The 24,616-nt window shown below is 44.2% G+C and overlaps 2 protein-coding genes across 7 annotated transcripts in view; one reads left to right on the top strand and one right to left on the bottom strand.

Annotated features, from left to right (window-relative positions):
• Positions 1 to 24,616, bottom strand: part of LOC137534811 (large ribosomal subunit protein eL33-like) — a 243,047-nt gene that overhangs the window by 8,328 nt on the left and 210,103 nt on the right. The window contains exons 1-3 of one of the 2 annotated variants that reach the window (XM_068256466.1): positions 6,493 to 6,532; positions 2,722 to 2,767; positions 2,471 to 2,623 (exon numbers count right to left, since the gene is read on the bottom strand). In XM_068256466.1, coding sequence (XP_068112567.1) covers positions 2,471 to 2,623; positions 2,722 to 2,732 — 164 coding nt within the window. In that variant the 5' untranslated portion in view covers positions 2,733 to 2,767; positions 6,493 to 6,532. Of the gene's footprint in view, positions 1 to 2,470; positions 2,624 to 2,721; positions 2,770 to 6,492; positions 6,533 to 24,616 lie in introns of those variants that run through there. The other variant, XM_068256467.1, reaches the window with a different exon arrangement.
• On the top strand, positions 6,491 to 23,144 carry LOC137534793 (oligosaccharyltransferase complex subunit ostc-B-like). Of its 5 annotated transcripts, none has more exons than XM_068256447.1 (5): positions 6,510 to 6,774; positions 9,895 to 10,051; positions 14,324 to 14,417; positions 17,569 to 17,766; positions 20,536 to 21,125. In XM_068256447.1, exons 2-5 carry the CDS (start codon positions 9,913 to 9,915, stop codon positions 20,753 to 20,755), a joined length of 651 nt encoding a protein of 216 aa, XP_068112548.1. In that variant the 5' UTR covers positions 6,510 to 6,774; positions 9,895 to 9,912; the 3' UTR covers positions 20,756 to 21,125. The 5 variants fall into 5 exon arrangements, with proteins under 5 accessions (XP_068112551.1, XP_068112548.1, XP_068112552.1 ...); XM_068256451.1 differs by lacking the exon at positions 20,536 to 21,125 and adding an exon at positions 22,964 to 23,144 and having other exon boundaries at positions 6,555 to 6,774; XM_068256450.1 differs by lacking the exon at positions 9,895 to 10,051 and having other exon boundaries at positions 6,491 to 6,774.

Here is a 24,616-nt window from a genome sequence, read left to right as displayed (position 1 = left end):
TACCTGCTGCAGCACTAGTTAATGAAAGGGTATATATGTTCCCTGAGCCAATTAGATTAATTTTCGCCATCGTTATTACCAGGCCCGTACCTGGTCAAACTTTATTGATTTGCTAGGTGGAACAATGCTTCAGGACACCTCAGAAGGCTTTGGACATACTTGTCTCCGAGTGCTTTAGTGGAAAAGCACATCCATACTGTACTTGCATGAGCCAGGACTTGCGCATGTGAAGTACTGATGCACTTGGGTTCTGAAGAACCCAGAGACATGAGTACTTCTGGAAGCTTCCTAAGGGCTCTTTCACACTACAGGCAGCGGTAAAAGGCTAAAATGCTGCGTTTTGGCTGCTGGCGCTTTTAAGGCGTTTTAACGCCAATACATTACTATCAATTGTAATGAGAAACGCCGCGGTAGTCCCAGAAACAGCGCCTGGGAGCGTTGAAACGCAACGCTCCAAAACGCGGCGTTAGATGTGAAAGGTAAAGTGAAAGTCTATGGACTTTCATTTTACCTTGGAAAACGCCAACTTTGGCCATGGCGTTAAAACGCCAAAAAAGCCCTCTAGTGTGAAAGGGCCCTAAGGACTAGTGAAGCGCTAGCAGATAATGGAAGTTTAATTAGGTATGGCGCAGGAACAATGGGCAGCATGGAGGATTTTCTATAGAATGCGATTTCATATTGTGGCAAAACACCTGCAGTTTCAACAAGTGTGACACCTGCTAGAATTGCAAACATCGGGGAGCAGAATGGCTTATGCCTTAAAGAGAGACTGAAGCCAACAAAAATCTCTATTTTTACCTGCTAGTTCACTTCAGTACTCATTAGCTGTAAACCGCTGCATCCTCGCCACAAATCGAGGGCTTTAGACCCCCCCCCCCAATCCCCGGAGAGGCAGAACTACAGCAGAATGCACTGCCTCTCACCTTGGTCGTGGATGTTTGCCTGGGATTTGAGGGGGGGGGGGGGGTCTAAAGCCCTTGTTTTGCGACGGTTTACATCTAATGAGTCTACTGATGCGAACTAGCAGGTAAAAATAGCAATTTTTGTTCGCTTCAGAATCTCTTTAAAGAACTGAAAATAAAAAGTCAAAATAACCCTACACAGGTCATACCTACCTCCTGTGTAGTCTACTACTCAATCTCGTTCTCCTCTCCTGCGTCCCACTTATCCACTGTGATCAATGTTTTTTTCCGTCGTCCATTTTAAAAATGGCTATTACTCCCTAACAGCTTCCTGGTCAGCACACTGTTAAACTGTCATATCACCCACTTGAGCCATAGGGAAACATGGACATTACCTTGCACATTCAGTTATAACTGACAGCTGCTGATATATAACTGACAGCAACTGGTATATTTCAGTTCTGACAAAATATTGTCAGAATTGGAAGGGATCACTGTAAGAAGAAAATGGTGAGCTTCTGAGAGGAACTGACGGTGAGGTTAGTATTTAGTATTCATTTGCAGCTACTTCATGTGTTTATATTAAATTATTTTCCTCGCTTCAGGTTCCCTTTAACCCTTTCCAATCCTCTTTCCCTGATCACCCACATCACATCCCCCCACACTTTTTTCCTGTGTGCTGGAAGGACATGGGTGACTAGGGAAAAAGATCAGCATCAGGGATCTGAAGGCTGTAGAGTGCTGAGGTGACCCAGCGTCAGTGGCGGGGCCAGTGCTGACTCACAGAGCTCTGTGCTGATGGAGGGGATTAAAGTGTCAGACTTTGTCCAACAATTTGGTCCACACGGAGGGACTGCGTGCTGGACCAGAGTCAGCAGCAGTGCCCCTACGATCGCCCTAGATGCACCCACATAACTTACTTTTTTTTTTACTTGGAGCAGTGCAAAGGGGGTGGGGCCTGCAGCAGAGTCGGACACAGTCCAACACTGATCTTAATAGGACGCCGTGTCCGATTTCATTGGCAACAGCACTGTCTAGTGCAGACACGTTTTCTTATCTACCACTGCAAGCAAGTAGTTTGACCCGGCACTCTGAATGGAGACAAGCGTGCTTTAGCTGATCAGAACTTGTTGCTCAGCAAGTTCAAAAGTAGCAAAAAGAAGATATCAGCAGCACTGCTACAGTGAAAAAGATAGCTCTTTTATTTGTGCAGTAAAATCATGTAGCAAAAATAGAGCTGAAGGCAACTACAGCCCGCTGTTTCGAAGCGACATGCTTCTTCTTCAAGTTGCAAGCTCATAATGAGCTTGCAACTTGAAGAAGAAGCATGTCGCTTCGAAACAGCGGGCTGTAGTTGCCTTCAGCTCTATTTTTGCTACATGATTTTACTGCACAAATAAAAGAGCTATCTTTTTCACTGTAGCGGTGCTGCTGATATCTTCTTTTTGCTTATCTACCACTGGGCATATAAAGGAAAAGACCTATGTCAGACTACTCTTTTAATGTGCAAGAGTAACAGCATCAGTGCCAAAAATATCTCAATATGGACAAAAACTGCAACTACTCACTTTTTTGCTTTATATACATAAGCACATCTCTTGCCCAAGTAGAAGTCAGTCTCATCTCGAGCATAGACACCTTCAATTTTCAGCAGGGTTGTGTGTTCCCGCTGGTTTCTAAGGCCTCGCTTGTAGCCTGCAAAGGTTGCTTTGCACCATAGTCTAAAATAACATAAAAACACAGAATATCAATGGAAAAGTTGTCATAAGAAACCAACCCATCCCCAAACCCTAAAATAGACATCCCTTCATATACATACCTGCCAGACATTTTGAATAATCAGTAATGTCCAGATGCAGACAAAACTAAAAATAAAAAAACAAGCATGTCAGTACTATTTAAAGAGAATCTGTACTCTAATATTCTTACAATAAAAAGCATACCATTCTATTCATTATTTTCTCCTGTGCCCCTCTGTGCTGTTTCTGCCACTCTCTGCTGCAATCCTGGCTTGTAATTAACAGTTTTAGGCAGTGTTTACAAACAAACTAACCAGCTTCTAATAGGCTCAGCTAAGCATAGTGTGTGAGTCATTCAAAGTATGCAGGGGGCCTGCAGAGGGTGTGTATCGCTTCTACCAATCACAAGCAGCCCTGCACATTCCACACAATCAAGCTTTAGCCCGACAAACAGGACAGAGGAAAGATACATTGATTTATTACAGAGACAGTGCAGTTAGGAAAGACTGCAGTAAGCCAGAGCAGATTAGAACAGGCATAGGAACTTATAGGATAGAAGAACTAAGGCTGAAAAATTTGTTACAGAGTCTCTTTAACGGTTAACATTTCCAGTAAGTAGTCAAAACACTAACTAAGCTGCACATGTGCTGTATGGGGCACATTTTATACTGGGTGGCAGTGCTGGGGATTCCACTGAGTTTACTTGTCCCAATATTGCACGCCATTATCGCTGCGCACCCAATCGAGCATGTCAGCCCTACATCTTGCAGGGACATGCAATTAATTTCTGCACCGATTATCATCCAATCCGATTATAACAAGGACCAGATGGCCAATCGCCCGCCAATGAAAAGGAAGAGCCGAGGTTTGAACCCTGGTCTCCTGTTTTAGAGGCAAAGCCATTAATCTGTAAACTATCCAGCCACTCCCGGTACACTTGGCATTCTATTAGGGAGGACGACCTGATACATAATCTAAATTCTCATTGAAAGGTTTTCCAAGATTTCGGGACCACTAACCTAAAAAGTTGTAAAATTTACAATTCATAAGTATAAAATGTACTTCTTCCTGAAAAAAATTGCTCGTCAGTCTTTTAAGGTGCTTAAAGGGCTTCTAGTGGCCCCCTGCAGCTGTCATGTCCCACGCCATCCTCCTTCGATCCTCCGTTCCCCGCCACCAGTCCCAGTCTAATCAAGCACCTAATAAGACTGGCCGCGCGGATGTTCGCTCCCGCGCGCGTCACCGGGAGCTTACTGCGCAGATGCAGTACAAGAAAATGTCACACTGCACCTGCGCAGTAAACTCCCGATGATGCTCAGGACCAACGGCGGGGAACATAGGCTCGTAGGAGGACGGCGTGGGACAGGACAATTGCAGGGGGCCGATAGAAGCCCCAGGTAAGTGTTGGTTTTTGTTTATTTTAGCAGTCCACGGAACCCCTGAAAAAATGCTCATAATTGCCTCCCGCAGGGTTCTGTACTCAATCCAGTGGCAGTTTGAGGAGACATTATGTAAAGATGCGTTACTCTGCAATAGCAGGGCAACACATACTGTTTCTGTTGGGACTACAGTGTGACGCATGTCGGAGCAGCTCTTGGCAGGAGTGGTGGGAAGGAGAACAATGTGCTTGGGGGAGGTCAATGACATTAAAAGATTTGGAGGCAGTCTAGTTGAGCTGACACAGCAGGAAGGGAAATTACGCTAACGTGATGGGTGGTGTTCAGGTTTCAGATAGATTGTAGTAATTAAATACTACGCCCACAATATTGAGGCCAGTTACAATGCTTTAAAGTGAACCTGAACTCAGAACTTCCCCTCTGCTCTAAAAGATAACAGAACAATCTTAAGGGCTCATTCACACAAAAATCACTAAACGCAAACGCTGAGCGGTTTTCTGGCGTTTTTTCCTAGTGATTTTTCACTGTATAGAAAGCGTTTTTTTTCCAGCAATTAGAGATTTCTAGTTCAATATAAGCCTGCAGAATCGCTCAGAAAATGCTGCAGGCTACGAGTTTGCATTTCAGCTAATCGCTGCAAATTCGCAAAACGCTTAAATGAGAACAGCCACATAGACTAACACTGCGCAAGCGCTTTTCAAAACGCTAGCGATTTCCAGCGATGCTGAAATCGCCTGAAAAGCACTCTAGTGTGAATGGGGCCTTACAGCTGATAGTAATTCTGCAATAAATCTTCAGTGTGTCTATTTCATGCAAACATAGGGTTAACATGTGTTTACAAAATAGCTGCTCTGCCGAGGACTGTCAGGATTGCGTGCTGACACAGCTTAAAAAAGTACACTTGTGATTAGTTACAGATGAGAAATTAAACTAAACTCTAAATACATTCAGGATTGATTTCGGTTTTCCTTAAGTTCTGTGCAAGAGTTCAGGTCCACTTTAAAGAGGAACTCCAGTGAAAATAATGTAATAAAAAAGTGCTTCATTTTTACAATAATTATGTATAAATGATTTAGTCAGTTTTTGCCCATTGTAAAATCTTTGAAATCCCTGATTTACAGTTTGACATTTATTACATGGTGACATTTTTACTGTTGGCAGTAGAGATGCGAGCGAAACGTTCGCCAGCGAATCTCTATGGGCCTGCACTACTTCCGGGTCGCTATGATCCGGAGTAGTACGGCTGCGCTGGGCCGGCGGTGAGCGTCTTTGATCGCGCGCCTGTTGCCGGGCACTCTCTGCGCAGGAGCGTGACGTCACCATCATGCGCAGAGAGTGCCCGTGAACAGGGGCACGATCAAGGACATGCACCACCGGCCCAGCGCAGCTGTACTACTCTGGGTCATAGTGACCCAGAAGTAGTACAGGGTGAGGGGTTCGCCTGGCGAACGGTTCCCGAACCGTTCACAGACATCTCTAGTTGGCAGGTGATGTAGCCTCTGCATGCTTTTTTGGCAGTTGGAAACAGCGGTAAACAGCCATTTCCCACAATGCAACACGGTTCACAGAAAGGAAACTGCCAGGAGTACCATGGTGCTCAGAGTTTCTTGTGGGAGGTGTTTCACCACAATATCAGTCATACAGCGCCCCCTGATGGTCTGTTTGAGAAAAGGAATAGATTTCTCATGATTGGGATAAAGTTCAATTCTTGGTCGGTGTTTCTCTTTAAATTGTAGGGTGCTGTTTGGAAATCTAATCCCTATCAGGTTTCCTGCTGGGTCACTCCAACTTGCCTAGCTACAAAGATTCAGCGGTCCAGATCTTCAAAAGAGCTTTGGGGGACACCTGCACTAGATTCTCAGCTGAGGCAGCCATGAGCAAACTACTCAGCCATGTTTAGCATAGCATAGAGAGGACATTTTAATTATATTCCAAGTCAATGCAACTGTCGTGTAAATTTCCAAGCAATGGCCAACTACAGCAAGAAGAGAAAAACATTCTTAAAAATTACTGGTATGAATGTAAAAAAAAAAACACGACACAGATCTTTTTCTCTCAGACAGATTAAAACTTTATGGCAAGTCTTAAGAAACTTCACACAAAAACTCACTTATTCTCCAAGAGGATCACTACTAAAAGAGTTATCCAAGCACTGGGCAAAGAGAATTACAACAACCCTGACACAAACCAGGTGCAGAGAGCTACCAGACTTCCTGCTCAGCGCAGTAGCTGCACTTCTACATCAGTCTCCTGGGCACTGTTTTGATCAGGCTCACATTCCCGGCTAGCTGCCCCCCTAACCCCCCGCGCATGCGCACAATATAGCCTCAGACAAAGCACCGGAGGCCCGCTCACCGCGCCGCAGCGTTCCCGGGTGCTGCCGCCTCACCGCTAACCAGGATTACCCCGGATTACACATCCAACTCATACCGCTACACAGTAAGGCAGCCATACCTGGTGCCGGCGTCACCGGAAGAGGACGGCAAGAAGGAGGGACTTATCAGTTGTCCCACCCATTTACCTCCGGAGACCCGTAGTATGGGCGCTGTAATGACCAGTGCTGCCCTACGTCATCAATTTGCGCTGTAATGCTGCCTACCAGTGGTCTCCGCTACCGCTACATCAGACCTGTGTGTGCAGGTCCTTACTGAGTTCAGACAGGGAGATCTCCTCCTGATCCCCCATTCTGCCCCGCCGCCTGCAGCTCCACCTGCCCGCTGTGACCGCTAGGTGGAGGTGAGGCTGCCTGAGTGATATCAGTGATAACTACCCCTTTGGTTAGTTAGACACATGGGAAGTCTATATGGGCTAGGGAGGGGGGCCACTAGACAGCAGGGAAGTCTATATGGGCTAGAAAGGGTAGATCACTAGACATAAGGAAAGTATATACATGGGGGGGCCTATAGAGTAGTGAACTCTAAATTTGGGTGCGCTACTAGACACCAAAAAAGTCTATAAAGGGCTAGGGAGGCAATAGACTCCAGGGAAGTCTATACAGGCTATGGTAGTTGGCTCATAAACTAAAAGTCCAGCGCACATCCTTTTAAAATCAAACTATCACAAACAATCCATCATTTCACTGTTGAGTTTTGAAATCATTGAAGCTTCTGATGCCGACAGTTGTCATCAATCCACCACCAGATAGCACCCAACAGGAAACAGACTCACCGATTAAATAAATTGCACTCACATGCTGCCAGTTGTATTTCGCGTAGGCTCTCCCCCGTCGCCAAGCCGGGCTATGCTGCACTTTTCTCGTGTCACGGGGTCCTGCATTCTCCGCCGTCACCGCTTACTTCCTGGCACGTCCATTCCCCGACCGACTAGTTTCGTCACTCCCTTGTGACTCATCAGGAGGGGAGTGACGAAACTAGTCGGGCGGGGATTGGATGTACCAGGAAGTAAGCAGTGAACGCAGGGCCACGTGACATGCGAAAAGTGCAGCATAGCCCGGCTTGGCAACCGGGGAAAGCCCATGGGAAAAAAAACTCTATATGCGAAATACAACTGGCAACATGTGAGTGCAATTTTTTTTAATAAAGTACTGTTGATTTTAAACTGGATTAAGCTATGGAAAGTTTTTATTTGAGGTACTTGGAACATGAAGTGTGAACACAGCTAGTGGAGCCAGGACCTGAGGTACTGAGGCATCCTGGAATCATGCGATATTTGACCAGTCTGATTGTGGACACTGTTTAATCCAGGGCTGTGGAGTCGGAGTCGGGGCAATTTTGGGTGCCTGGAGTCGGAGTCGGGAAAAAATGCTCCGACTTCTAATGAATTTAAACTGTTATTAAAATAGAAAATATGATAAAATGTTATATTTCTCAGATAATAGTCATCATAAATAATTTATACATACAGTAATAGCTGTGCTTAGTCCACAAAAATGAAATAAACCTATCAAAATTAGTTACTTGTGCTGCTCCAATAAAGCAGTCCCCGTATTTTTCAGGGCTGTGAAGTCGGTCCAAAAATCTTCCGACTCCGAATCCGACTCCTCAGTTTCTGAAACCACGACTCCAACTCCGACTCCGGGTACCCAAAATTGCTGAGACTCCGACTCCGACTCCTTAGTCTAATACTTAAAAGGGCTGTGGATTTTGTACAAAAAGCATGCGACTCCCAACTCCGACTCCTCAGTTTCTGAAACCACGACTCCGACTCCAATTCCGACTCCTGGTGCCCAAAATTGCCCCGACTCCGACTCCACAGCCCTGGTATTTTTAAAGTCAGATATACACATCTGATTGTCACTGTATATATGATGTGTACACAGGAATCTCTTAAATATACTAAATAACATCTACGGTATGCTGTAAGAATAAAGCCTGATGTGTAGCCGTGTCACTAATAGAGATGGTCAATGAGATAGAAATAATTCTGCGTTAATTCTGATTTATGCAAATGTTTGCTCATGAAATCAAATAATTTGATATGTTGTTAAAAATTGGTTTGGTGACTACGAATTAAATGGTACCTGAGAAGGATGAAAAGAAAAGTTTTATACATACCTGGGGCTTCTTCCATCCCCCTTCAGGCTAATCAGTCCCTCGCTGTCCACCTCCACCACCTGGATCTTCTGCTATGAGTCCTGGTAATTTAGCCAGTCAGCGCTATACGGCTGCATGCCGCTTCCACAGCCAGGAGCGTTCTGCACCTGCGCAATAGTGCTACGCAGATGTAGTACGCTCCCGGTGGCAGAGTGTGTGCATGCGCACCACGCCATACTGGCTCAAGTACCTGGACTCATAGCAGAAGTTCCAGGTGGCAGAGGAGGACAGCGAGGGACTGATTAGCCTGAAGAGGGCTGGAGGAAGCCCCAGGTATGTATAAAACTTTAATTTTATCTGTCTCAGGTTTACTTTGTTACACATACATATGCACGCCCCACAGAGCTGCAAAGAATCCACTGAGAATGTTGTGCACATGAACACAGAGGTGTTGTCTACCACCCATTAACCTGGTTCAGATTGTGCATGAAGAATGTGTAATAGAGGAAGAATATTCTTATTCCCCTGCAGAGTACCTGCACATCACTCTTACATGTACCCACAGTTACATTGCCTAGGGCCTGATAGATGTTCTTTGTTCCGGTCTGTACCTTTTACAAGTACTCTTACCAAGGACTAGTTTTAGTTTATGACTAAAGGGAATAAATATGGCAGTCTCCATATCCTTCTCACTTCAGTTGTCTTTTAAAATTCCTAAGCGTTGGCAGTTAAGAGACGATTTTTCATGTTACATACTTTCAATCAACAAAATTGTAATATGCAAATTAGAGGAGTCGGAGTCGAGGAGTCGGTGGAATCCTAAACTGAGGAGTCGGAGTCGGTGGATTTTTGTACCGACTCCACAGCCCTGATTTAATCGGTGAGTCTGTTTCCTGTTGGGTGCTATCTGGTGGTGGATTGATGACAACTGTCGGCATCTGAAGCTTCAATTATTTCAAACCTCAACAGTGAAATGATTGACTGTGATAGTTTGGTTTTAAAAGGATGTGCGCTGGACTTTTTGTTTATGATTCTGTGAAGTACTTGCTATACTCAGTTGAGAGCGCACTCTCTATTGGTTTTAGGGTTTGAAATACCAGAGCGCGTTGACTTTTAGATGGTATTTATGGTAGTGGGCTACTAGAAAGCAAGAAACACTATAGTTGTCATCATATTCTGTCTGTTCCATTCATGTCTGTTAAAACTAACATACAAAATGGATGAAAATGTTCTGGACTGGAATGCAACTGTACACATTTTCATCCCATGTATGTGTGAACCTAGCCTAAGTTTTCCTGTATATTGGAGTGCAGGGCGGGTGGGAGAAGAATGTATGATGACTCTGCATTCTCTCTCTGTACAGGGGCTGTGAGGCTGCACAATGGAGTCCCTATACCGGATACCCTTCACTGTACTAGAATGTCCCAACCTCAAGCTGAAGAAGCCGTCCTGGCTGCATATGCCCTCAGCAATGACTGTTTATGCTATAGTGGTGGTCTCCTACTTCCTCATCACTGGAGGTGAGATAGTAAGGTAATAGCGTATTGCTTGCAGGGCAGATTTTGCAATTCTTTGTCCTCTACAGTAATAGTAAGGTTGGACATACACTTACAGATTACCATCCGATATAGCAAAACATTTGATTGCTCTGTGAAAGGAGTTGATTCAGGAAGGAATCTATTCCTTCCATACTCAGCACATCAATTTTCTGTAGATTTCAGCAGCGATCTGGAGCAAGTATCTATGATAGATGTTCACACTTAGGGACTTCCTAAGTAAGTGAAGCTAAGATGAGCATGTGAGTTCCAGAGTGTGCAAATAAATTTAGCAGAGGCAGCTACTCATTCCCAATCCATGCAGGAATACATTAAAGAGGAGCTGTCAGCCATACTATCTCATAAAAAACCCACATATATAAGTATATAAATACTTGCTGTACTTGCATAACATATGTATTGCACTGTCCACAGTTTGATTTTAGTGATTTTTCTACAGTAAAAAATAGAAAATCCTTCTTAGCATTTCCCATTTTAACTGTGGCTATTTTGAAGCCAAGCAATCCTGATGTAATTTCCTCCCTTACTCTCCTCTGCCTGATTGTATATGCATTGCCCACCCTTCACTATAGAAAGTGCATTGTCTCAGCATGAGAAATATTGGCCAATCAGAGAGGAACAGAGGTGTGGGAGGGGAAAACAGGAGGGAAAGAGGCTTCAGCCAATCAGGCTGCATTAGTTAAGTCTGAGGGGGAAGTAGAGAAGCAAAAAAGGACAACCCAGCATGCCCTGCAACTTCCTTTTTGTGTACTAAATTTTGTGTGTACCAAATAAGAGTCAGGTAAATTGGTGAATGATCATTTATCAACAAGAAAAGTAATAGAGATTTTAACTTTTGGATTGCCTGGTTAGCATCTTTATTATTCGTTTACCAGGTAAAAATAAAGAATTGATTTTATACCCAACAGTTACACTTTAAGTAAAACTAGGGGAAAAATATGTATAGCACTATGTCCAAAGCAAAAACATATCAAGTTTTTTGTAAAGCTAAGTAGACACTACATGGGGCTAGTGTGTGTACAGGTGTCACCTGACTTCACCTGCTGATGCCCACTCTATTGTCTGCTGTGCTATTTTCCTTCCTCCTGTCTCTATAGAAACAGATGTGTCCCTCAGCTGTTGCCTTGAGTACATCACTTGAGCATTGCAGTGTCACCCAAAGGATAAGGATCAAGTCGTATGCTAACAGGTGACACTGATTGAGCTTGTGTGCCTCACCTTCATTTCTTCATTAGAATTATTGCAAGGTTGATAACTTTATTTAGCTCTCAACAGACTGAAAAAGCAAACTTTCAACATCTTCCTTGTTGACTATTGCATTGACAGGAAAGGGTTTTTCATAGTAGCAAATGTGCTGCAACAGGTGTGCATTTCTCCACTTTTGTCCATTATTTTGTCAAAAATTCTTGTCTCTGTTGTTGCCTCTCCACTGTTGCACGTTATGGATTATCGTTGGCATTAGTCAGCTACACTCTAGATTTTGTATGTCAGATCCACAAAATTGTCAAACTGTAATATAATAATATGAGTTCCTTACAGGCAATATACTTTTGATGACTTTTATGTTCATATGTGTACATAAGCATCCAATATCTTACAAAACTGTCAAAACTCCAGTAATTAACTATGTGCCACAATGGAACTTTTTCTTGGTTGTTTTCGTTTCAGCACTTTCATCAAATGGGCCTTTTATTCTTTGACTTTACCATAGATAATTCAACATTTCAGGACTTTACAGTGCCCCTTTAACAAGGAGCAGGACAGCAATAATCCTGATGTCCCAAACATTGGCTTATGTCAATTTGAACAATAAAGGCACTCTTTTATTGTAATTGGTTAGTGTGACATTACTTGATGCAGCCTGGCACCATCCACACATAGCCTATACACTTTATTAAAGCAGTAGGATCAGCCATACTATGCCAGGGAAAAAAACACACATATAAGTAGATAGATACTTGATCTACTTACATAACACATATTTGTATATAGTAAATTAAGAGAATTCTGTTCCTGGTGGGGTCCATGTCTTTTGCCCACAGCTGAGGCTAAATACCAATGTAATTTCTTCCCTCAACTTTTTTTCTTTTCTCCTCCAATCGCTGAGTCACCTCTGCCTTACTTGTAAACACAAGTGAGCAGAGGATCATGTTTCAGATAAGCAGCTAGGCAGGGAAATAAAAAGAAAAAGGAGGAATATATTATAGACAAAAAAGAACCCCTAGCATGCAACTACTAAAGGGCCAGTGCTCCTAAAGTATGTGATAACTCCAAACCATAACAGCAGAAAAAGTTTTGAATGCAGGATTAGCATCTTTATCACTTAATACACTCAGACCAGTTGTTGCTGAAATTTGATTTTTATGGTGACACTCCCGCTTTAACACTGTACACTTTCTCTGTATAAGCATCCTGCTTCTCCTCTGCTCTTTACGCCATAGAAAGGTACCTGCAGCTCAGACAAACATGCATGACTTCTGGTAGAGCTACCGTGCATTTGTATCTTTTCTTAAGGCTCATACACACGTCCAACTTAATGCACAGCCAACCGCACAGCAAGTTGTTAACCTAACAAGTACGTACACGCGCCAACCAACTAGATCAACTCACTTAAATACTATGTGTGCAAGCTAAATAACAAACTGTACAACATGTCTTCATTAAAAAACAACAAAGTTGTTCAAAAGAGTTGTACACACATTCCAACCTGCATAATAGTTGGTCAGATTGATCCTCTATTTAGATCTGGCAAACAACCTGTTATTAGTTGGTCATGTGGTTGTTTGCCAGCCGTAAGGACCGTACACACGCCGGACTGGAGGCAACGACGGGTCCGTCGTCACCTCCCGCTGGGTGGGCGTTCCAGCGACAGTCCGGCGTGTATACAGTCTGTCTGCAGACTGATATGGCTGTTTTCAGAAACAGCCGTATCAGTCCGCCGACAGACTGTACACACGCCGGACTGTCACTGGAATGCCCTTTAGCTTGGAATAAAAGTAAACAATAGGGTAATTAAATGGAGGAGTACAAGTAAAAAAATCAGCCTTACAAAATATTCAAATGTAAAATGCCATCATTCTATTCAAGAATGCAAAAAACACAAACGATTACTAAAAATGCAGAATGGCCATCCCGAGCACCCCCACGGCACCGCCACAACCAAAACACTCACCAAGCATCCAAATGGGTATATATGTGATTTTGTTCAAGCTATAGACAGATTGATGATTGAGCAAATCATAGCAGCCAAAACTCGGTGTCCCAGCATAATCCGTATCGACAGACCAATAAGCAAGCGATGAAGGATACACAGATGATAAACCAATATGTTTGTTTGAATGCAAGACAGCAGTAGATGCACAGATCCGAAAGTTGCAGCATATACAGTCACAGTATGTGGGTTACATACAATACCCGCCAAACTTAGGCACCATACATACATACAATTTTAATCTGAAGATGACTGGCCAATTTTTCCACTTCCATGTAGTATGAGGGCCAACAGAATTTAAATACCATACTATGCACATATGGGGCCTGATTCACAAAGCGGTGATAACTCAGTTATCACGTCTAAAAGACTTTAGGCGTGATAAGCTTTGCACCACTGAGTTAGCACCGTTTTGTGCTCTTTATCGCGCGCAAAGTCCAGCGCGCAAAGATTTGCGCGCGCAATCGCGCAACTCCGCGCGCAGCGCCCATAGGGTTTAATGGGAGCATCGCGCGCACTGCACCGTGCGCCGCGCGATTGCGCGCGAGTTTCTTTTTATCACGCGTGAGTTTAGGCGTGATAAAGGGCTTTTCACAGGCGTGCAAACACTTTGCACCGCTTTGTGAATCAGGCCCATTGTGTAGGTACGCTCTCATACTACATGGAAGTGGTAAAATTGGCCAGTCATCTGCGGATAAAAATTGGATGTGTGCATGGACCTTTAGATGCAATTATTCTCCTGGTCAACTCACAGGGTAAGTTGTACAGTACAGTTCCTAGATTGCGTATATGAGTCACCATAAACCGGCCAGCCAATGAGAGGATGTGGGCGGACTCGAAGTGTGCTGAGACAGTGAGCGGCACGGCGGGTGTGCGGGACAGGCCATACCTGCATAGATCAAGGAGCCACACTAGGGAGACCCGTTCGGAATAACCCATTGATTTGTTTTGTTTTGATTTTGTTGTTTTTCGCTTTTATAAATAACTTTCATTAATTTACTTCACGTTTCCTCTTTGACCTCTAGGGATCATTTATGATGTGATTGTGGAACCTCCCAGCGTTGGCTCTATGACAGATGAACATGGGCACCAAAGACCAGTGGCTTTCTTGGCCTATAGGTGAGAGTGATAGATGGGCAAATTCAGAAGTCAGACTTTAGAGTACACTTCTTATTAGGTACCTGAAGTCAGTGGGGGGGGGGGGGGGGGGGGGGAGTTAGATGCTCACCTCAGTAGGGGAATCTTCTGGATATTCCAGATGCTTCCCCGGTCTTCCTGTGCTGGGACCTATTGTACAATATTCAACATCACTATTGAATGCTGCTTGTACTCCCTTTCCTCTATGCAGGTACAAAGTACGGCCTGTGCAGTAACACAAAGTTGTGTACTTGTGTGGTTTTGCTACTGCACAGGTGTGAGCCCTTCTGGTGCCTGCACAGTTCAACCACGTCCATAAACCGAGAAGATCTGAGTGTCCCCTCTGTGAATGAAAGATTACCTCCTACTGAGTGGCCAGAGAGCTGCTTGTTGTCCTCGGGTTCCCTCCTGTTCCCAATCCTCTAAGTATTCGACTGGACTGAATACTTTCCTGGAACTAACCCCCACACACGTGTTTCCACCCGTGTAGCGGTGCCACGCGATTTAGAACTGCTCAAGTTTTAAATTGCATGTTCACAGCTTTGGGTGGAGGTGACATTCGCATTCTAGGCAGGGGTTGTGATGTGCACGCACAGGTGCATCCGTACATGCGATTCTGTGGTGTGTGCATGCGATTCTGTGGTGTGTGCATGTGATTCTGTGGTGTATGCACATAGGTGTGTCCATGCATGTAATTCTGTTGTATATGCAGGTAGGTGTTTCCGTGCATGTAATTCTGTTGTATATGCAGGTAGGTGTTTCCGTGCATGTAATTCCGTGCAGCAGCAGTTGGCTGAAGGTGTAATGGTTAAGGGCTCTGCCTCTGACACAGGCGACCAGGGTTCGAATCTCGGCTCTGCCTGTTCAGTAAGCCAGCACTAATTCAGTAGGAGACCTTTGGCAAGTCTCCCTTACACTGCTACTGCCAATAGAGCGCTCCCTAGTGGCTGCTGCTCTGCTCTGGCGCTTTGAGTCCGCAAGGAGAAAAGCGCAATATAAATGTTATTTGTCTTGTCTTGTCTCTAATTCTGTTGTGTATGCAGGTAGGTGTTTCCGTGCATGTAATTATGTTGTGTATGCAAGTAGGTGTTTCCGTGCATGTAATTATGTTGTGTATGCAGGTAGGTGTTTCCGTGCATGTAATTATGTTGTGTATGCAGGTAGGTGTTTCCGTGCATGCGATTCTGTGGTGTGCACAGGCAGGTGTCCATACATGCGATTATGTGGTGTGTGCGCGTAGGTGTATCCGTGCGTGCAATTCTGTGTGGGTGCACGCGGGTGTATCTGTGTGGGTGTATGCAGGTGTATCTGTCCTTTCAATTTTGTGTGGGTGCATGCAGGTGTATCTGTGTGTGCGATCCTGTGTGGGTGCACGCAGGTGTATCCGTGCATGCAATTCTGGTGTGTCCTTGCATGCAGAGCACATGGTTCTGGAACAAAAGCAAGCTGTGAATCTCATACAGCCCATTTCTTACAATGCTTTTTTTGCTGTGTTTTGTTTTGTTGTCAGAGAATCAGATTTACTGGTTTAATTTTTTTTCCCTTCAGTTTGTCTGGTGTTAACCAGTTTAATGATACAGTGACACAATTATTTGAAATCTGTAAAATGTTCTTCACAAAGCAACCGGTGAGGATCCAGCGATTCATGTGCTGTTGCCTACAGACAGTATATTATTGGAGATAATTCACATACTTAGTTTTGCTTCACACATTACTCAAGTCACAGAAGCAGAACGGCACTGCGTTGCCAGGCCGTGATACAATGAACTGGCATATTTTACATTACACCCTCAGTTGTCCAAAAACTGCTCTATAAAATTTCTGTAACCCTAACTGGTTCCTGTGCATCACTGCCTTGTTCATACCTCTGCCAGGCCCCAAAAATGCCTACTGAGTTGTTCTGATACAGCCACAGCAAAGGCTGGATGAGGGAATGCTTATGGAAGCGAGAAGTATACTGCATGTGTATCCTTGTGTGCTATTACAATAAGGAAGCACCTTAAAGAGACTCCGTAACAAAAATTGCATCCTGTTTTTTATCATCCTACAAGTTCCAAAAGCTATTCTAATGTGTTCTGGCTAACTGCAGCACTTCATACGATCACTGTCTCTGTAATAAATCAATGTATCTTTCCCCTGTCAGACTTGTCGGCCTGTGTCTGGAAGGCTGCCAAGTTCTTCAGTGTTGTGGTTCTGCTATGAACTCCCCCCTCTCTGCACACTGCCTGTGTATTATTTAGATTAGAGCAGCTTCTCTCTTCTCTCATCTTTTACAAGCTGGATAAATCGTCCTCTGAGCTGGCTGGGCTTTCACATACTGAGGAATTACAGACAAAGGCAAAGCTGTCTGCACTCTGCAGGAAGAAAAGAGCAGCCTGACACTTCAGTGCATGAGAACTGCAGGGGGAAAGAAACACACAAATTATCTCTTGAGATTCAAAAGGAAGGCTGTATACAGCCTGCTTGTGTATGGATGTATTTTCTATGTGTGGACATACTGTACATCAACCTACTTCCTGTTTTGGTGGCCATTTTGTTTGTTTATAAACAAACTTTTTAAAACTGTTTTTAACCACTTTTAATGCGGCGGGGAGCGGCGAAATTGTGACAGAGGGGAATAGGAGATGTCCCCTAATGCACTGGTATGTTTACTTTTGTGCGATTTTAACAATACAGATTCTCTTTAAGTACAGTGTACACTTGCTTTGGAAAGGTGAATGCAAGTCATATCACCACTGTATGCTTTAAAATAAAACTCCTAAGTCGCTGCTTCCACCGCCTGTGTTCATGTCAATACAGCCGCTATTTCAGGCTTCTGATTGGTTGGTCCCCATGAGAAGGAGAGCAGACTGTTTGCAGAGGGGGAAGGAGGCAAACAGACACAGCTTTCGCGTGTTCCAGCACACGCTATTCTAACAGGCCTAAGGTCTAGTAGGAGATGCACTTTGGCGGACATGCAGCATTCCTCTAGAGTACGGATAGTCACATCCTGTGTGGAGAGACTGTGCTGTGATTAGTGAGCTCTGTACAGTATTTTGTGTTGTGATTCTGGTAACATAAGCGTGATTGTGGAAACCCATTGACTGTATAGTATAAGGAATGTGTGTAATGAGTGCCTGTGTTTCCTCTGCAGGGTGAACGGTCAGTACATCATGGAAGGACTGGCCTCCAGCTTCCTCTTTACAATGGGAGGATTAGGCTTCATCATCCTGGATCGATCCAATGCACCAAATATCCCGAAGCTGAACAGATTCCTGCTGCTGTTTATTGGCTTTGTGTGCGTCCTGCTCAGCTTCTTCATGGCTCGAGTCTTCATGAGGATGAAGCTGCCGTAAGTTCTGTGCTCATTTTACTCTTCTGCATCATGTTTGTCATGAAGTAGAATTCTACAGGTGGCCATACATCAGGCAACTTGGCGGCCGATCAACTATCAAATTTGATTATTATAATCGAATCGATAGAAATCTGTGCCGTGAAAAGCATGCCTGATCGACGATGCGACCAATTTTGGTCCAAAATTTGTCACATGCATTAATCAGACATGCTGCAAGATGTCAGGCAGACATGTTCGATCGGGTCCGTGGCGGTTGGGACAAGGGATAAATGCAACGGAACCCCTGCCTGGCGCTGTACCTATAATGAACGTGACATGTCTCAGCTGACATGGCATGGGGAGGTAGAACCACTCAGGATGTCCTGCTTACTGCAGTACAATGATAGGTTGCAACTAATTCACTGGTGGATTTTCCTGTGCCCTTCATTGAAAATGTTCCAACACCCCTGAGGTGAGAAAGAAATGGAGGCTGCCATCTTGATTTCCTTTTAAAAATACCTGGCTGTCTTATTGGCCCTGTGTCTTTACACGTTTAGCCATAGACTACTACTACTATCACCAGCTGAAGGGGACGAGCATGGGGGCAGCATGTGCTCCGGCTTACGCCTGCCTCCATTTGGGGGTTTGGGAGGAACAGGAGGTATATCAGAATTAGCTGTTCCGTGGGGGTGTGTCCCTGTGGCTGAGGTACATCGATGATGTGCTCGTCGTGTGGAGGGGTACTGCGGAGGAGTTTGGTAATTTTGTTCACTTTCCTGGATCTGGAAATTGTCAAGGTGGGTAACAGACTGACAACAAAAACTTTTCGTAAGCCAACTGCAGGTAATACCCTCCTCCATGCGGCGAGCCATCATCCGAGGTCCTTGGTTGGGGGGATCCCCACGGGACAGTTCTTAAGGATTCGATGGAATTGCTCGGATGTCGAGCAATTTAAAAGAGAGGATGACGAAATGTATGAGCGGTTTCGTAAGAGAGGGTACCCACATAGGACACTCCGGCGAAGCTATAATAGAGCACTTCGCACTGATCGGGAGTCATTTCTCTGCCCCCGTGCTCGTCCTGAGAGAGGTAAAGGCAAAGGTAGTGTGAGGATAGTGACACAGTTTAATGCACACTGGAGTGAACTTAACAAGTCCTCCAGGATTGTTGGAAAATATTGCAACTGGACCCTAAAATCAGTACTATCGTGGGTCCAAGACCCCTGATAACAGCTCGTCGAGCGATAAATTTACGAGATGTCCTAGTTCAGTCAGAGTTACCGAGAAGGGAGGGAGGATCGTATCCCACCTCCAGCAGGTATGTACTGTATATCTGTGGATCATGTAAGGCATGTCCTTTTGTAATGAGGACGGACAAGTTCTCATCTCAGGACAATCTGAGGGAGTTCAAAGTAAAAAGTTTTCTGAATTGTAACTCAACATGGATAGTCTACTTGATCATATGCCCATGTAACAAATATTATGTGGGTATGACAATTAGGGCGTTCAAGGCACGTCTGCTCGAACACCTCGGTAATATTGCGAGTGGTGAGAGAAAATCACCTATCGCAGAAAATTTCTATGAGATGCATAATAGTTCTATTATGGGCCTTTAAGCGATGTGCATTGATAGCCTGAGTGTACCCACACGTGCAACCAGAAGTGAGGAGAGGTTGCTACAGCGAGAAGCAATGTGGATGTATAGGCTGAGATGAAGACAACCATATGGCTTAAATGTAGATTTTTCTCTCAGGAGTTTTCTATAAAAACTTCTTGTTGGGACAGTCGAGACTTCCATTACTTCCATCCCCTGGGCAAAAGGATAATTAATAAAAGGAGGAGGAGCGCTCCTAGTGTAACATCGCTTTATTAAAACAATTGCGCAAAATAAAAATTCACTTACTAGATGTAAGGTGAATACAAGCATGTAAAATCCTTAAAAGTCCTTCCTTGGCGATCGCACCTCAGACTGCCGTGGCCATCGGAGTCGAGAGGGTCTGATGGAAAGTGACCCTGGCGTTATCTGATGAAGGCGTGGAACGCCGAAACGCGTTATAACGCAGCCAGCACACGGTTTTTCTTGGGGCATCCAGGGTCACTTTCCATCAGACCCTCTCGACTCCGATGGCCACGGCAGTCTGAGGTGCGATCGCCAAGGAAGGACTTTTAAGGATTTTACATGCTTGTATTCACCTTACATCTAGTAAGTGAATTTTTATTTTGCGCAATTGTTTTAATAAAGCGATGTTACACTAGGAGCGCTCCTCCTCCTTTTATTTTTTGTCTCTTATAACAAGCCTCTGACAGCCGGGCTCTAAGAGGAGCAGCTAAAGTGTGACGTCATTCGGCCACCCTTGACTACTGCCCTAGCAGCGCAAGATTTCACATCTTTTTCATCCAAAAGGATAATTAGATGGTTTCATGTAATTATTGCCATCTGATTGTTACCATTATGATTGACAATCTGGTGATCGATCGGCGATTGATCGCCAGTTTGGTGAATCAATCTCCCCTAGTCTTTCTTTGTTTTTCTTTTCCCTTTTGAGAATGTTTATGAGGTATGATTGAAGATGTGGATGGCTAAATTCCAAGCCAACTAAATGTATCTACCCTATACCTTTTATAGAAAGTATTGCTTTGAATCTCTATTGCAATACATAGTTTGCATCTATACTCAATGGATTTAATCTTAGTCGAGCTTGATTAATTAATATATACTCTCATGTAAAGGAAATGCTTGAACTCACTAAGTTGTTTCTGTGAGGATAACTGCGGAGCTTCCCTTTAGATCTGCAAACTCCCAAGTAGTGCGATATAAGCTACAGAGCGGCAGCACGGGAGACAGATGTATCGAGAGGAGGTTCCTCTTGAAGGACACAGCGCTCCTGACCAATCGATGCGCGGAGGGTGAAGCCAGGAGTACCTTATCAAGGATTGGCCTGCTGCTCCATAGCCACGCCCTGAGGAAGTCCAGAAGTGATGCGGACGAAACTAGTCGGCCTTGGTGACACACGCTGATAGCTGAGGCAAAGGCAACCCTGCGGTCCGACTAAGTGACTTCCAGTGAGCACGCGGTTGCTGTTTGGAGCCTGGATTGGTGGCTGGCATCTGACGCTACAGCGGTCCGGGTACCTTGTAAATTGTGATCCGACATGTGCTGCTGGACACATGTGGTTGAAGCCTGTACATTTCAGCTCCGCCTACCTTTACCTGGAGGAGTTTTCTGAGCGGACTGTATATGCTGCGCAAGCATTCGCAGGGGGGCCCCCATAAATGAACATTCTTGAGCTACTCCTCCATAACCCTCTAGTGTGAGTAATCATCAGGGAATCGCTCCAACCAATCAAAACATCCTATGGGAGCAACCATAAGTGATTTGTGAGTATACAGTGAAAGTGCTTACCCTATGCTTGGGAATATCTATGAGGCTTGGAACTGCTTACACTTTGAATAGTGTGCAAAAAAGCCTATATGAGATCCAGCATTGGATATACCTTGTGCTTCTTGCTTTTGCTTACTTTGCTTTCGCCTGATCAACTGAATTGCTCCTTGCAGTAATGGAGGTGTATGTTGCTAATAAGAGGTCATCCATAGAAGATATGGACTTTCTGTAGGGACCCCATCCCCTGGTTAGGAGTGTGCAGCTGCAGGTTGTGTCTGCCTGGCTATGTCTATGTGTGTCATTGTTTGTGTGCAACAGCGCTGTTGATTTTAATTGATGTGTCTCAACACACTTTTAAATGCTTTGTAGTCCTGAGATTAAATAAAAAATCATCCTTTTTCACCTGCTGATTAGTACACGATTTAATTGTGTGGAACAATAGTGGCAGTCAGGGTTAAAATTACCTGGTGATTAGGAGGAGGAATAGAATTGGCCCTACTACCTTTCCCCAAGTCCCCCCCCCCCCATTTACTTTTAGCTATAGACCCTGAATAAGCATGCAGATCAGGTGCTCTGACTCAAGTCTGATTAGGTTAGCCGCATGCTTATTTCAGGTGTGTGATTCAGACAGACACTACTGCAGCCAAAGAGACCAGCAGGACTGCCAGGCAAGTGGTAAAGGGGAATCAGTATGGCAGCCTCCCTATCACTCTCTCATAGGGTTCCCTTTAACACGAAAATAGCCTTGATGCTGAAATTAACGAATACTCCTCACAAGGGATGGTCAGTTGGATGCAAATATTTCCGAGTTGATACAGGATTATGCAAATGTATGCAGCTTGAAAATGGACCATTTTAATCCTATTGCATAATTTGCAGAATCCTGCATCAACTTTAAATTATTTACATCTCACTTACCATGTCTACTTCTCACCATGTGAAAATTAGAAGGAAGGACAAGCTGACTGAGTGAGAGCCAGTGGGGCACATGACAACAATAAGTGGGAGTGGCCAAGTGATCCATGATGAAGGGGTGTGGCCAGAACACAGTAGATATGTGCAAATTATACACTGCAATTTTTGAACTTGTAAAAATCTGATATTTGTGCGCCTCTGTCGCTGTCCGATCACTATAATGCCACATTATTGCTGTCCTCAGTATAGTGCGATGGGCAGATGGGGGAGGTAGTTCATAGTCCCTAGAAGCAGGGCTGTGGAGTCGGTACAAAAATCTTCCGACTCCTCAGTTTATGAAACTCCGACTCCAACTCCGGGTACCCAAAATGGCTCCGACTCCTTGAATCCAACTCCTTAGTCTAATACTTAACAGGGCTGTGGATTTTGTTCAAAAATCAGACGACTCCGACTCCTCAGTTTATGAAATCAACGACTCCGAGTGCAACTCCGACTCCGGGTACCCAAAATTGCCCCGACTCCTCGACTCTGACTCCAACTCCGACTCCACAGCCCTGTATAGAAGTGTCCCTGATTGATGAGCTTCTCTGGCATCCAGTAATAGTTATTAGGCTCCCTGCACACTGCAAATCCGTTTTCCGATTCCGATTTTCCCTGAATACATTCAACAGAAAAACGGATCAAAAAATGCAGTGTGCAGTAAAGAGTAAAAATCGGAATCGGATGTAAAAACCGATTAAAAAGCGGAATCTGAATCGGAAATCCATGCAGTGTGCAAGAGGCCTTATAGTGGATCTTCAGCACTGAGTCATTTGGCTTTGTTTAGAAAGGAATGATGACATACGTAGGGTGAGAGCACTGCAAGTTTCTATTATTATTATGTTCCCTAGAATACTACTGTTTCTTTCCTTTCTTCCAGGGGGTACCTCATGGGCTGAAGCTCGCATATCCACAGCACTTTGCTGCTTTAGAGCGGTAATAATGGAAAGACAAGAATGTCCACACTGTATAGAGATTTAGAAATTGTGAGCAAATGTCAAATGAAAACTACCGAGGATGGCGTTTACTCATATTTGCTGACAGTAAACTATTTTTGTACATTTTTGTTCACTGTGTTGTTTCTGGTTCAAAATAAAACCAAAACCTTTTTTTTTTAATTTTAGTTTAATGCCATGTAATGTTATAGCAGCATTGGGTACAGTACATGGGGTGGATACGTTTGGGAGCTCACGATAGCCACTCAGTAGGTTTTACTGATTTTTCCTATACTGTGTCGTGACTGCATACTGAGTCTGCACTCTACACATGCTTTTCTTTGGGCCCACAACAAAATTTTAGATGAAGATTCAGGCCTCTTTTCCATGAGCAGCTAAAAGCGGTGCCAGCTGCTCTGTTCACTGGCTGGGAGCTTGCTAGTAGGGGTAAAATTGTCTAGTGATTGGCCAATCAAAATTGTGCATCGGGCTTAAGTCATCTCCTTTCAGTAAACTTTCATTGGGGAGATGTATGATTGATATAAAGAGGCTGAAAATCAGCCTCTTTATTCAGTCACGTTTACTGTATATTCCTGCGTATAAGACTACTTTTTAACCCTTGAAAATCTTCTGAAAAGTTGGGGGTCGTCTTATACGCCGGGTGTAATTGTTGCGGGGTGATACGCCCTTTCCTGTTACCGCCTCTCAGATCTCCCTGCTGAGGGAACGCAATCTATTCTTCCATACCGCTCTGATAAACAGGTAGACAAGGAGAGCTGACCAATGCAACAAGTAAATTGACTATATACTGTTATATACTGGGTAACACATACAGTACAGCACCAGTATCTGGTCATATACAACACCAGTACATGATTTTTTTTATTTGGTGTGCGTTGGAAGAGGGGTAGTCTTATACGGTCAGTATATCCCAAACTCTATATTTTAACTGGAAAAGTTGGGGGGTCGTCTTATACGCCCAGTCGTCTTATACGCCGGAATATATGGTAAACATTTTCATTAAGCGCAGGGATATTTTTTCCACCAATTTACTTTGGAAAACTGTGAAAAGTAGTAAGGAGAACGCCAGCGCATACCACTAAGGCTGCATCTGAAATGACCACCAGCTCAGTGTGAAGCACCTAAATAGATTTTCTGCACACTTCGCATTCAATTCAGATGCAAATCATATGCAAATCTGCTACTACTTATCATGCAAACAGGAAACTCAGGAGGAGGGGCTGGGCTGCCAAGGTTTTAAATTTAGGTTAGGTCACTTGCCTGGAGGTTTGCCTCACCGTGGCGCAAGTGTCTAGTATAATATACTTTGCATGCAAACCATATTGGAAGCTAAAGTTCCTCCTAGTTTAATAAATGTTAGCACTTGTCTTGGATGCATGGCATGCATTTTTCAGTCTGGCAGAGGCGGTGTATGCCTGTGCGATTAACCATTCAATTGCAACATGTTTAGGGATGCGCAGCCTTTCCCCCCACCTTTCCTTAACTTTGTAACTATGTAACTGTCAGGTTAGCTGCTCCCAGCCCCTCCTCCTGAGTTTCCTGTTTGCATGATAAGTAGTAGCAGATTTGCATATGAT

Source organism: Hyperolius riggenbachi, chromosome 10 (genome assembly GCF_040937935.1).
Source record: "Hyperolius riggenbachi isolate aHypRig1 chromosome 10, aHypRig1.pri, whole genome shotgun sequence".
Taxonomy (NCBI): domain Eukaryota; kingdom Metazoa; phylum Chordata; class Amphibia; order Anura; family Hyperoliidae; genus Hyperolius; species Hyperolius riggenbachi.
Note: the sequence above shows the minus strand (reverse complement) of the source record. Positions and strands in the feature narration are given on the sequence as shown.

Coding starts and splice junctions, on each gene's coding strand:
- LOC137534793 (XM_068256447.1), top strand. CDS start 9,913: ATGGAGTCCCTATACCGGATACCCTTCACTGTACTAGAATGTCCCAAC. Junction 10,052..14,323: donor CTACTTCCTCATCACTGGAG/GTGAGATAGTAA, acceptor TTTGACCTCTAG/GGATCATTTATGATGTGATT. Junction 14,418..17,568: donor GTGGCTTTCTTGGCCTATAG/GTGAGAGTGATA, acceptor TTTCCTCTGCAG/GGTGAACGGTCAGTACATCA.